The 13,262-nt window shown below is 41.2% G+C and overlaps 1 protein-coding gene across 1 annotated transcript in view; it reads left to right on the top strand.

The window, feature by feature from the left end:
- The first annotated feature begins 6,241 nt into the window (after nucleotides 1–6,241).
- The window catches only part of LOC132156333 (von Willebrand factor-like), a 28,967-nt gene continuing 21,946 nt past the window's right edge, over nucleotides 6,242–13,262 (top strand). Inside the window, exons 1-14 of the mRNA XM_059565302.1 lie at nucleotides 6,242–6,372; nucleotides 6,925–6,988; nucleotides 7,550–7,696; nucleotides 7,981–8,083; nucleotides 8,718–8,926; nucleotides 9,975–10,096; nucleotides 10,180–10,396; nucleotides 10,499–10,621; nucleotides 11,092–11,203; nucleotides 11,315–11,361; nucleotides 11,731–11,867; nucleotides 11,947–12,085; nucleotides 12,222–12,322; nucleotides 13,014–13,209. Coding sequence (XP_059421285.1) covers nucleotides 6,925–6,988; nucleotides 7,550–7,696; nucleotides 7,981–8,083; nucleotides 8,718–8,926; nucleotides 9,975–10,096; nucleotides 10,180–10,396; nucleotides 10,499–10,621; nucleotides 11,092–11,203; nucleotides 11,315–11,361; nucleotides 11,731–11,867; nucleotides 11,947–12,085; nucleotides 12,222–12,322; nucleotides 13,014–13,209 — 1,717 coding nt within the window. The 5' untranslated portion in view covers nucleotides 6,242–6,372. The remainder of the gene's footprint in view (nucleotides 6,373–6,924; nucleotides 6,989–7,549; nucleotides 7,697–7,980; nucleotides 8,084–8,717; nucleotides 8,927–9,974; nucleotides 10,097–10,179; nucleotides 10,397–10,498; nucleotides 10,622–11,091; nucleotides 11,204–11,314; nucleotides 11,362–11,730; nucleotides 11,868–11,946; nucleotides 12,086–12,221; nucleotides 12,323–13,013; nucleotides 13,210–13,262) is intronic.

Genomic DNA, 13,262 nt, shown 5'->3' with positions numbered 1-13,262 from the left:
TTAGGCCAACAGATTGAACACCGGGCTCTGCCGCTAGCGAAAAGCGGCGGCTGTGCGAGCCGTCATAAATGGGTCGTCTGTGCAGGACCCTTGAATCGCCCCTCGAATTCTGAAAGCTGGATTGTGCAGAGTGTCTGAGGGAACGTTTGGCATTACAGCTCAATCCAATGCTGCTCGAAGCACTGTTTGCTGCGAGGCAGACAATGTAGAGTGTGGGGACTGCAGTGAGTTAGATGTGCATTAGTAATCCAACAGCACTCTCTGGTGGAGGGCACAGTCCCTGGCAAACATTAAGGAAAACGCATGCGTCAAACTCGCTGCGTTCCGTTGTGTATAATCCTGAAGCGTATCCACGGCAGGATTTAATCCAACAAGATAAACATCGGGCCACGCCGCTAGCGAGAACGCGGCAGCTGTGTGAGCCATCATACACTGGCCATCTTTGCCAGCCTCCGCGCTGTCCCTAAAACTCTGAAGGCTGGATTGTGCAGAGTGTCTGAGGGGGCGCGCGAATGATAGCTCAGTTCAATGACGCTCGAGGTGTCTTTGCTGCGAGACAGTCAATGTTAGAGAACATGAAGGAAAACGCATGCATCAAACTCGCTGCGTTTCGTTATGTATAATCCTGAAGCGTATCCACGGCAGGATTTAATCCAACAAGATTAACATCGTGCCACGCCGCTAGCGAGAACGCGGCGGCTGTGTGAACCGTCATACGCTGGCCATCTTTGCCAGCCTCCGCGCCGTCCCTTAAACTTTGAAGGCTGGATTGTGCAGAGTGTCTGAGGGGGTGCTCAAATGATAGCTCAGTTTAATGACGCTCGAGGTGCCCTTGCTGTGAGACAGTCAAATTTCAGAGTGTGGAAACTGCAGTGAGAGGATTAGATGTGCATTAGCAGTCCAACAGCGCTCTCTTGAGGCGGGCACAGTCCTTGGCAAACATGAAGGAAAAACGCATGCGTCACACTCGCTGCGTTTCGTTGTGTATAATCCTGAAGCATATCCACGGCAGGATTTAATCCAACAAGATAAACATCGGGCCACACCGCTAGCGAGAACGCGGCGGCCGTGTGAACCGTCATACGCTGGCCATCTTTGCCAGCCTCCGCACCGTCCCTCAAACTCTGAAGGCTGGATTGTGCAGAGTGTCTGAGGGGGCGCACGAATGATAGCTCAGTTCAATGACGCTCGAGGTGCCTTTGCTGCGAGACAGTCAAAGTTAGAGTGTGGGGACTGCAGAGAGAGGGTAGATGTGCATTAGCAGTCCAACAGCACTCTCAGTGAAGGGCATAGTCCCTGGCATATTAACATGAAGAAAAGCGTGTGCGTCAAACTCACTGCGTTTCGTTGTATATAATCCTGAAGCGTATCGACGGCAGGATTTAATCCAACAAGATAAACATCGGACCAAGCTGCTAGCGAAAACGCGGCGGCTGTGTGAGCCGTAATCCACCATGCGAGTAGCCACATAATAGCTCACTGAAGAAGGAGAGGCGCGTTTCTCCTGTCCGCTCGGAGGGAGAGAACCGCGTATGCCGGCCAGAGCCTACTCAGAGTTCGAGGCCGCAGCTCGGACAACATATTTTGAAGAGCAAACTGCTGATTAACGCGCTCGAGTGGGGGAGAGCGAGCACATGGAACTCCAGTGCATCACTGTATTCGTACTGTATTTTTTATTTTACTGTAGCCGTAGGCTATCAAGGAGAGAACCTGTAGAGAGGCTGCAACGAACCTCTCATAAGTGCCTCCTCGTGATAACCCATCATACGGCTCCTACCTTTCGTTGACTCATCGCGTCCGCGGTTGAGGAGTATACTGCTCGTGACGATCGCTGTTGAACGCGAGATAATAGGGCACAGAAGATTCGCTTCGTTACTGAAGGAATGAAATCTGAGTGAAATGGCCCGCAGCACCAGGTATATATGCGTACGCATGCATGGGCGGTGCCACGCGCTATTTGGCCAATAGGATTGGCGGGATGGTATAGGGCTTCAGACATTCGTCACAACGAAGGTGTTCCCATAGTGGTGACGTCACCGCAGCATTGAAGTGACCTATGAAGGGAAAGACAGAACTCCACCGCGCTAGCTCGCGCTCGCGACACAGGCATATCGCGCTGTGTGAACGCGTTCATGTGATTGGCTTAGAAGTAAACAATCCCCCTGCGTGGGATGCATTCTTGTGATTGGCTAAAACAAGGGAGATATCTGATTGGTTGCTGATCATTCCCCGTTTAAAAAAAATGCATTTGTGTGTCGAGCCAAGTCAGGGGAGTCTCAAAATTCACACACAAATGCAGTGAAGTTCACAGACAGAGTGTGTGCATCAGAAATACAATTCTGAATCTTGTCCTGTGCATTTCTAAATCTTGAGTGCATTTGTAAATGTTGTTTGCATTTCTGAATTGTGTGTGTATTTATGAATTTTGTGTGCATTTGTGAATTTTGTATGCATTTGTGAATCTTCTGTGCTTTTTACATTTTGTGTGTGCATTTGTGAATTTTGTGTGCATTTGTGTATCCTGTGTGTGTATTTATGAATCCTGTGAGTGCGTATGTGAATGTAGTGTGTGCATTTATCTTTTTTGAGACTTGTCTAGCTCCATACTCTCTCTCTCTATAAATATATACACACTAAACAATAAAAAAATATAGAACGTGTCCTCATTCAAATGTACCATCTGTTTCTGTTTCCATTGACACTGGGAACCATGCAGCTTTTTTTTATTATCTTTTAAATATGTATTATATAAAATAGGATGCTGCGCTACGGCTAAAATTAGCACTTCCTTCATTTTTTAATTTCTGTACAGAGAGGTCACGCAGTGACGTATCGATCATCTACTGGTCACAGGACTTAACGTCATGCGAATTCGCAGGTCATAGTTCACCAAACTTGAACTTTCGAATGCAGCGAAAGAGAAGAGCCTGCGTTTCCGGTCTGATGCATTCGCATGCGTATGAATGGAAGTCAATGGAACGAAAAGTGCAGTGTGACCGCCCCTTAAGACCGTGGTGACGGTCTGAGTAATGTCGAAATAGATCCAGCTACTCTGTTCAGCTTTTCCTTGTCTTGTGTTTGGATGCTTTAATGTTTAAAAACACGTGAAAAAATAAGCTTTCGTGACAATGTGCAGCAGTGGCCCGTCAACTGTCCTGAGCATCTTTTTAGGCTGGCCTCAGCCAGTCGGTTATATAAAATATCAAGGTGAAAGTCATCATAGCTTGCTTAGTATAGACCCAGCTCCCAACCCAACTTTGAGAATAGATTAACGGCGATATTTTTTTTTATCGCCCGATAAGAGTCTCACGTTAAGGCAGCACGTTAACGCCAATAACGGCCCACCACTAGTATTTATCTTTATATATGTTTAATACAAAAATAAAAAAGGTTTCTTCCACTGATTTTTCTAAATGAAGATTAAGTGAATATTAATGTATAATAGAAAATAATTTAGTTTTACTGAATCACTTCAGATAGATCATTGTGATTATGTCCATTTCTTCATTTTATATCATACATTAGTTTCGCATTTGTCTCACTGACTTTCTACTCTTCTTCACTTTTAATTTAACCAGACTCATTTCTCATACTAAAAAAATAAATAATAAATAACAACTGGAGCACCACAGCAGCTCTCATTGAGTCACAATTTTCCCACACATGAATTCATAATCAAGAATTACAGCATTATTAGAGTCATATGCATCCACTCACATTTTATATCTGATGATCTGGAATGTGCAAATATACACACACACACACACACACACATATTGGGACGAAAGAGACGAAATACAGGGCATTAAGTAGGCTGGTGGAATGAGCTGCAGCTGCCGCTGATCAGATGAACAGCGGTAACACCCAGATGAAACAATCAACATGACGTAACATGAGACGAGCAGGAAACGGTGCATTCATGAACCGTGACAGTACCCCTCCTCCTAAGGACACCTCCTGGCGTCCCCAGACTCTCTTACCTGTCGATTGTAATCATCGATAAGAGAGTGATCCAGGATGTCTCTAGCAGGCACCCAACTTCTCTCCTCCCGACCGTAACCCTCCCAGTCCACCAAGTACTGAAATCCGCGTCCCCTCCGTCTTGAGTCCAGAATACGATTGACCGAATAAGTAGGTTCCCCATCTACAAGTTGCGGCCGGGGTGGGACCGGGGCAGGCGGATTAATCGGAGAATGAAATACAGGCTTTATTTTAGATACATGACAGGCGGGATGAATTCTCCTGTACGCTGGAGGAAGTTTAAGGCGGACTGCCACCGAACTAATGATCTTGGTGACAGTGAACGGGCCAATAAATTTGGGAGCCAGTTTATTAGAGACAGAACGGAGAGGAATGTTCTTGGTAGAAAGCCACACTTTTTGACCCACGACGTATACGGGAGGCCTAGACCGGTGGCGGTCAGCTTTAGCCTTGGTGCGCGCCCCCACTTGTAGTTGAGTCTCGCGGGCTCTAGTCCAAGTACGGTGACACCTCTGGACAAAGGCATGAATGGAGGGGACCGCGACTTCGGATTCCAGACTGGGAAAAATTGGTGGCTGGTATCCTACACTACACTCAAACGGAGATAGGCCCGTAGCTGATATTGGTAATGTATTGTGGGCGTACTCCACCATTGACAGTTGTTGGCTCCAGGAGGAAGGATTCTTGGAGACCAAACATCGCAACACCCTTTCCAAATCTTGGTTGGCTCTCTCGGTTTGACCATTGCTCTGGGGCTTAGACAGACTTACAGTCGCTCCCAGTAATCTACAAAACTACGCCAAAATTTGGACACAAATTGGGGTCCTCTGTCGGAGACCACGTCTGTCGGGAGGCCATGTAAACGAAAGACGTGATCTATGATGGTAAACGCTGTCTCCTTGGCTGAGGGTAATTTGGGCAAGGAAATAAAGTGGGCCGCCTTCGAGAAACCGGTCCACCACGGTCAAAACTACTGTGTTGCCTGGGAGGGCGGTGATAAAATCTAGTGCGATATGGGACCAGGGTCTCGAAGGGACCGGCAGCAGTTGAAGTAACCCATCAGGGGGTCGATTGGAAGTCTTACCAGTGGCGCAAACCGAGCAAGCCAAAACAAAACTGTGAATGTCGCGAGCCATAAGTGGCCACCAGAATCGTTGCTTGACCAAAAATTTAGTACGGTTAACTCCTGGATGACAAGCCACATTAGAGCAATGCCCCCACTGAATGACGTTGGACCGTAATCCCTCCGGCACAAATAATCGATTCAGTGGGCACCCGGGCGGAGGCGTTACCCCTTCTAAGGCCGTCTTGACCTTTGATTCGACCTCCCATGTGAGTGTGGAGACCACTAATGTCTCAGGTAAAATACACTCTGGAGTAGACGGGCGTTCAGAACGGTCAAAAATGCACGACAAAGAATCGGGTTTGATGTTCTTGGAACCCGGGCGGTACGAGAGAGTAAAATCAAAACGAAAAAAAGTGCCCACCGAGCCTGCCTGGAGTTCAACCTTTTGGCAGTACTAATGTATTCTAAATTCTTGTGGTCAGTCCATACTATAAAAGGAACCCCCGAGCCTTCTAACCAGTGGCGCCATTCCTCCAATGCCATCTTGACTGCCAACAATTCTAGGTTACCAATATCATAATTGCGTTCGGCAGGGGATAATTGATATGAAAAAAACGCGCATGGGTGCATCTTGTCGTCTGAGGGAGAACGTTGGGATAACACCGCACCTACCCCCACCTCAAACTGACATGATGGATCAGGGGTGATTAGGATAGGGGCTGAAATGAAACAATCAACATGTTCATATATTGTTAGGCCTTTGTTTAAATTACTATTCAGTACAATAAATAATCTGGAAGCAAGGATATGATGTAAGACTTGAACTCATGTTTTTTCCAGTAAGTTCAGGGTCAACAACGAAAGGTAGAATGAAACATGGACATGGAGTTCATGTGAACATGCTCTGATTACGCTGTTGCAGTGAGGTTTTTCAAACAATTAATCAATCAATTTCAGAGAAGGCTTAAATCAGAGAGGCTGCGAACTCACTTCATATGCTGCGGTTTGTGTGCGTGTGTGTGCTGTTTTGCTTGGCACTAATGTACTCTTTTAGTTTGTCTTATCTGTCTTCACTGCCAGACTAATCCTTCAGTTGCTCCAGTGCCCAGACTTCCTCCTATTGTCCTCTCTAAATGAGTTTAGAAACGGAAATCACACCATCCCTCCCTCTCTCATTCTTATAAAGCAGTCCTTTCCTTCTAGACTGGATTCCAGTCATGTCTTCAGGATTGTAAGACACTGGACACCGAAGACCTTGCACAGCGAAGAACTTCAGAGAACCTGTTGCTGGGAGCCTGCAGCTGGACAGAGGTCAGAGGTCAAAGGTAACAGGTGTCACACTATCAGCACACTATCTTAAAAATGCATTTGTTTCTGTGATTATGTCAAATTCTTGTATCAGCAAGTCTGAAGCATTGCACATCTGTTTTCTTATTTAAGGCTGCTGTTTTGCTCTTTAAGCATGTATGGTAATATACAGTGCATGTTTGTGAATATATTGTGATCAGTTTTCCCATTCTAGTCTTATGCTCAAGAATAACAGCATTCTTTCTGTGCTAGTTGTCTAAAACTCTCTTGACAGATTTGTAGGTGCTCAGAGATTTCTGCTTTGTTTTTCACTTCCAGCTGAACTCTTGCTTTGGCTCCTGCTCTTATTTTTTACTAAATGAAACCCCCACATGCTCACCTCAGTATATTGTTGATGGCCAGCAATTGTGCTGCAATTAGACTTTGACAATTTGTGGGAAAAAAGTACAGGGTCCCTTAACATTGCAATGCAGGATCTATTGTATGCTTTCTAGGGTGTTCTGGGTAGTTGAAGGTGATTACTAAATTATGATTGACTCTTTTGATTATTGTTTATTTCTTTAATCAAGATGGAACCGTGCAGATGGAAAGGATGGAGTAGAATCCTGTGGGTTTTCGTCTTGAATTTTTCAGGTTAGAATTGATGCTCATGCATGTTTTTTATCTCCTGACTGTTGATTTTGTGTAGATGTTTCTTAAATATTACAGTGTTTTTTTTGTTTGTTTTTTTACTTTTACTTTTGCAAGGATGCATTAAATTGATAAAAAGTGATAGTAAAGACTTTTTAAGTAAATGCTGTTTTTTTATTTTCTATCCATTATTCAATCCTGAAAAAATATATCAAGATTTCAACAAAAACATTAAGCAGAACAACTGTTTTTAACATTATAATAATAATGCATTTAATCTTGAGCATCAAATTAGTCTATTAGAATGATTTGTAAAAGATTATTTGACAGATCGCAGTAATAAATTACATTTTTTTAAAAAAAACATTAAAATAGTAAACGGTTATTTTAAATTGTAATATTTCCCAGTATTACTGTTTTACTGTATTTTTATCAAACCAATCCAGGCTTGGTTCTTTCGAAAACATTTCAAATCTTACCGACCCCAAACCTTTGAACATTAGTTGTTACTTTGATTAAAATGGTGTGCAAGTGCTCAACTCTCTTTACTTCTTTGATCTGTAGGATTGGTGTCAGTCGAGGGGTCTGGTCGCTGTAGTCTGTTTAGCCGGCAGCATATACAAACATTTGATGGTGTGATTTATGAGTTCCCTGGAGACTGCAGCTACATGCTGGCGGGAGACTGTCAACACAGAAGCTTCTCCATACTGGGTAAAAGCCAGTCTCTCTCTCTCTCTCTCTCTCTCTCTCTCTCTCTCTCTCTCTCTCTCTCTCTCTCTCTCTCTCTCTCTCTCTCTCTCTCTCTCACACACACACACACACACACACACACACACACACACACACACACACACACACACACACACACACACACACACACACACACACACACACACACACATATAAACATAGTTTTTTATGAATTAAACAAGCTATGGCAAAGCTTGTACACTGTCAGTAATAAAATGCCTTCTTTTGTGTATGTTTATGTCTAGGTGATTTCTCTCATGGAAAGAGGAAAGGAGTGACTTTATTTCTGGGAGAATTCTTCGAGCTTCACCTCTCTGTTGATGGGACACTGTCACAAGGAGCAGAGAGGTACAAGTTGTAAATTTCCTAAAACAAATATAAAACAAAATGCTTCAAAAAGGTGATTCTACACTGAAGAAAAAAATGGTGTAAAATTTAAACAGTTCGCCAGTAAATTTCCACCAGGTTGTAAATTTCATGAATAATTAAATAAGTAACACACTCAATTAAACATGAAATTTTGAAGAAGAACGACTGAAATAGTATTTTCGTTTAAAATGTGACCCTGGAGCACAAAACCAGTCTTAAGTCACTGGGTTATATTTTTAGCAATAGCCAAAAAAAATCTTAATAAACCATACATCAATGGAAAGCTTATTTATTCAGCTGATGATGTATTAATCCAAGGTCCAAGGTCACACACACATTTTTACTCATCAAAAATTCTTCCCTTATTTGATTTTTATTTTAGTTAAAAATCACGATAACAATTAATTTGGCATTCTTTTTATATACATTTTATACCCCTATACCCTGCTGAAAATACCAGTTTAAAGGGCTGGTTTATTCTGGTTAGTGCTACTGTTGCTGGTTAAAGTAGTTAAGCAGCCTGGTTTGTGGTACCAGCATATAAAACACTACTAGTTAGTCTTTTCAGCAGAATAGAGCATATCAAATATAATTCAGAATTTTCCCCCTTCAGGCTCCCATTGCCGTATGCATCGAGCTCTGTGTTCGCAGGCTATGAGCTGGGGTATGTTCGGTTATGGAGCGAAGAGTTCGGGTTCTCCATCCGTATAGATCCCTCGCATAACATTCAACTAATGCTCGCCAAGCAGCACAGCAACCGTACGTGCGGCCTGTGTGGAAACTACAATTATTTGATGGAGGATGAATACACAGCACAAGAAGGTGAGACACAAATTCAGGAAAGATCCAGAAACATACCTTTCAAACTCTCTTTCGGTAAGATCATGTGTTAACACAGGATGCTGATTAATAAGAGCTGGGGAAATAGGTGGCGTCAGTGTTCATCCTGAAGACAAAACATTAGAAAGTTTTAGTAGAGAGCTCTTTGTTTCAGAGCTTTGTGTGTGTGTTTGAAGGGTACAGTATGTTAGTGCCCTGTCATTATTCTTTTGTAGTTGATGGTGCACTTATCAGCTGTTTAAATTTAGAACATAATCTTTCACATGAGTCAACCGCATGATAAGGAGAGCCAGGGAAACTAGAGATAACAGAGCTGAAAGATAACACGTTTGAACAGGTGAAAACTAATAAGGTGTTATGGTCAAATTTCACCCTAAATATAAAGCATATTTTTGATTAGTTGACTTCTAAAAACAAACAAACTTATAATTAACTTAATGCGTCTGGATAATTTATTTTTTAGTTTTCCTGTATGGACTCAATCAATTTTTTTAAATTAAAATGAGCACTTAGTTTTTATTTTTTTAAATATTTATTTAATTAATTAGCGATTTTTGTTTGTTTGCCATCCCCATCCCCCCTCTTTCCTTTTCAGTAGTGGTTGTGTAATATCTTTGTTTTTGTGCTAATATTGTGTAAGAATTTGTTTTCTTGGAATGTTTGTTCTAATAAAAAGTTTCAACATAAAATTAAAATGACCATAAATGAATTAAACAAATTGTATAAAATACTAAAATGAAAATAATAAAGTGTACTTACCTAAGAAAGTACTGGTAATACAAGGTAACTACATGGGTAGGGTTAGATTTTGGGCTAGGTTCAGGGTTAGCACCTAGTTATTACCTAGTTATTGTAATTACTATAATAAGTACATAGTATGTACATGAGAAAAGGGACTGTAAAATAAAGTGCTACCATATATATATATATATATAATATTTCAAAAAAAAAAAAAAAAAAAAAAATTCACATTATGGCAATGAAAATAAGAATCAAATATTAAAATACTAAATATAGCTATGTATTTTAGGTTTTCTGGCAGATGAACCATATGACTTTGCAAACTCCTGGGCCATGAAAGGAGCAGATGAAGCTTGTAAACGCGTCTTGCCACCGTCTCAGAGCTGCAACAGCACCGGAGAGTCAGCTAAAGTCAGACGCTTGCCAGCAAAACATTAACAACCCTCTGTGTGCCTTATCATATAGATTTCTAAGTGTGTTTGTGTGTGTTTCAGGATCAGATGTCACGGTGTGAAGCCTTGAGAAGCTCTGCACTCTACCTGCGTTGTGCTCACCTCGTGGATGCGGCTGCGTTTGTGTCCGTGTGTGAGTCTGATGCCTGTCATTGCAGTACAGAAGATGACTGCGTGTGCCAGGCCATGCTGGAATATGCCCGTACCTGTGCCAGTCGTGGCATAACACTGTCCAACTGGCATGTACAGAGCCAGTGCTGTGAGTAATACAATGATACTTACTTTCACAATTGTATAAATACATTTCACATAAGTCTGATATTGACTGTGTGTAAATAAATATATGGTTCCATTTGCTCAGCCCCTAAGTGTCCTATTGGCATGGAGTACAGCGACTGCACCCCGACCTGTTCCACTTCCTGTCAGAATATAAACATCCAGGAAGTCTGTAAGGAGGAGTGTGTTGATGGCTGCAACTGTCCAGGTGAGAGAGACATTTGTCCGCCAGTCTAGAAGAGTTTAAATAGTAAAGTGACAGTAAAGACATTTATAATGTTACAAAAGATTCCTAATTCAAATAAATGCTGCTCTTTTAAACTTCCTATTCAAGAATCTTAAAAAAAGTTTCTACAAAAATATTAATCCACACAACTGTTTTAAACATTGATAATAATATGAAATGTACCTTCAGCACCAAAAATCAGAATATTCAAATGATTTCTGAAGGATCATGTGACACTGAAGACTGGAGTGATGATGCTGAAAATTCAGCTTTAAAAATTCAGGAATTAAAATTTTCCTTTCCTCTGATGCAATCTTTTGAAATTTAGCTTAAGTAAATGTATCTTTAGATATTTCTACTGAAAAACAAGAAACAGATACTGACCACGAAACGTTATTTTTGTAGTGTGGTTTTTCCTGCTCAGTGTTGAATGTGTGAACTGTGTGTGTCAGCGGGTAAGGTGCTGGATGGAGATCGTTGTGTTGATGTCTCTCAATGCTCCTGCATGCATGCTGGACACCGATACCCTCCTGCTTCCTCCATATCACAGGAATGCAACACATGGTGGGACACACACACAAACACATACGTGCACTTTACAAAACAATGCATTCAAATATTTGTGGCTGCTGTATCTGTACACATTGTCTTAACTTGACTGACCTTAACTTTTAGCGTCTGTCGCCATGGATCATGGGAATGCACCAATGAAGAATGCCCTGGTAAATGTGAATTTGTAACTTAACTAGTAATTCAATGTAATTTACAAAAATACTAAATATCGTATTTCACCAGGAAATATAACACAATATGAAACAAAAGTGTATAGAAAATGCAGTTTCATATTGACGTAAAATATTTCAGAATGCCTCAATTAGCAAACATTACTACAGTATAGTGTTATTATATATACTGTATACAAGTAATATAGTTATAGTTATATAGTTTTTCTGTAATATTTTGAATTAGATTTAATTGAAATAAATACTTTTTTTATTTCAGTTGAACTTTATTTAGTTTTAATTAAGAGAAAATGTTTTTTTTTTACAAACACTGTTATCTAATCTGTTTCTTGTTCTGTGTCTCCTTAGGGGAGTGTCTGGTGACAGGACAGTCCCATTATAAGACCTTTGACAATAAGTTCTTCACCTTCAGTGGTATTTGTCAATATCTGCTGGCCAAAGACTGCCAGAGCAACTCTTTTTCTGTCATCATTGAGACTGCACAGGTCTGAAATCTTCCCTGTGGTATATGCACTTGTGCTTGTTTGTTAGGATGTCTGCTTATGTTTGTATTTTCTCTTCAAGTGTGCTGATGACCAAGATGCTGTCTGCACACGATCAGTTATACTGAGGTTCCATGATCTGTCCAATCAGACGGTTCGCCTCAAGCATGGGGGCGTGGTCTCTGTGGATGGAATGGATGTGCAGACACCTCTAATAAATGGTTTGTCAGCATGAAATACACAGAACATACAGATGCTGTTTTCCTTTCAAATAAAAGAGCAGTGTAATGTAATAACAAAGGTGTAAATATCATAGCACCTTATAACAATAATGTGTTTTTGTGTGATTGTGTGTAGGTGCATTAAGAGTTCAGAATACTGCGTTGTCATCTGTGAGACTGCGTTATGGTGACAATCTTCATCTGGAATGGGATGGCAGAGGACGTGTTTTACTCAGAGTAAGTGCGTTCTGCTGGTAAAACCAGGCTATACCAGCTTAACATGGTCAAGCTCAACCAGCTCTAACCAGGTTAAAAGAAAAGTTTACCAAATAAATGAAAATTGTGTCATCGTTAGTGTTACCATTGTTAAAAAATCTAAAAATAAAACGACCAAAGCTTTTGTGCAGAATTTAAAATCTTTTGAAACCATATGATTGTTTTGTATGAGGAAATGGCCAATATTTTTTGTAATGGATTTATACTGGAATACATTCAAATATTGCAGTTTAATGGACCACCTGTATAATAACTATGATATCAGTTTTATGGTGATTTCTTGTCTTTTTTAAAGTTTTTTGCCTCTGTTTCCATTAATTTTCACTGTATGAAAAAAAGCAGTGTGAACATTCTGCTGAGCATCTTCTTTAAACCAGTTTAATTTAGATAACAACCACCGACCATCTAATGTCCTGTAAATCAACCTACCACCTTGAACTGGTTTTAGCTGGAATTTCCAGCAGTCAGGATCAGATGTGTATGAGAATGCTGGAAGCTTTAGGTGCTGAACATAATGTATAAATATATCCCTATGCGCTTATAATAGAATCTGTGTGCGAAAAGCAGACTCTGGGACGTGTATCAAATACTTCTGTGCTGCAAACCTGATATGTGAGCATATGTGTGTGTGTGTGTGTGTGTGTGTTTGCAGCTAAACCCAGCCTATGCCGGGAAAACGTGCGGTCTGTGCGGTAATTATAATGGTAACCAAGGAGATGACTTCTTAACAGTGGGCGGGCTGGTGGAGACACGCGTCGAAGGATTCGGCAACGCATGGAAGATGAACGCAGACTGTGACAATGTTCAATTGCAACCCTCAGATCCCTGTATTTTAAACCCTAAGAGAGGTATAAACACTCACACACTCATACAGATACATGTATATGAACAATGTTCAAAA

This window comes from Carassius carassius, chromosome 13 (assembly GCF_963082965.1).
Source record: "Carassius carassius chromosome 13, fCarCar2.1, whole genome shotgun sequence".
Lineage (NCBI taxonomy): Eukaryota > Metazoa > Chordata > Actinopteri > Cypriniformes > Cyprinidae > Carassius > Carassius carassius.
This window is presented reverse-complemented; position numbering and strand designations above follow the sequence as displayed.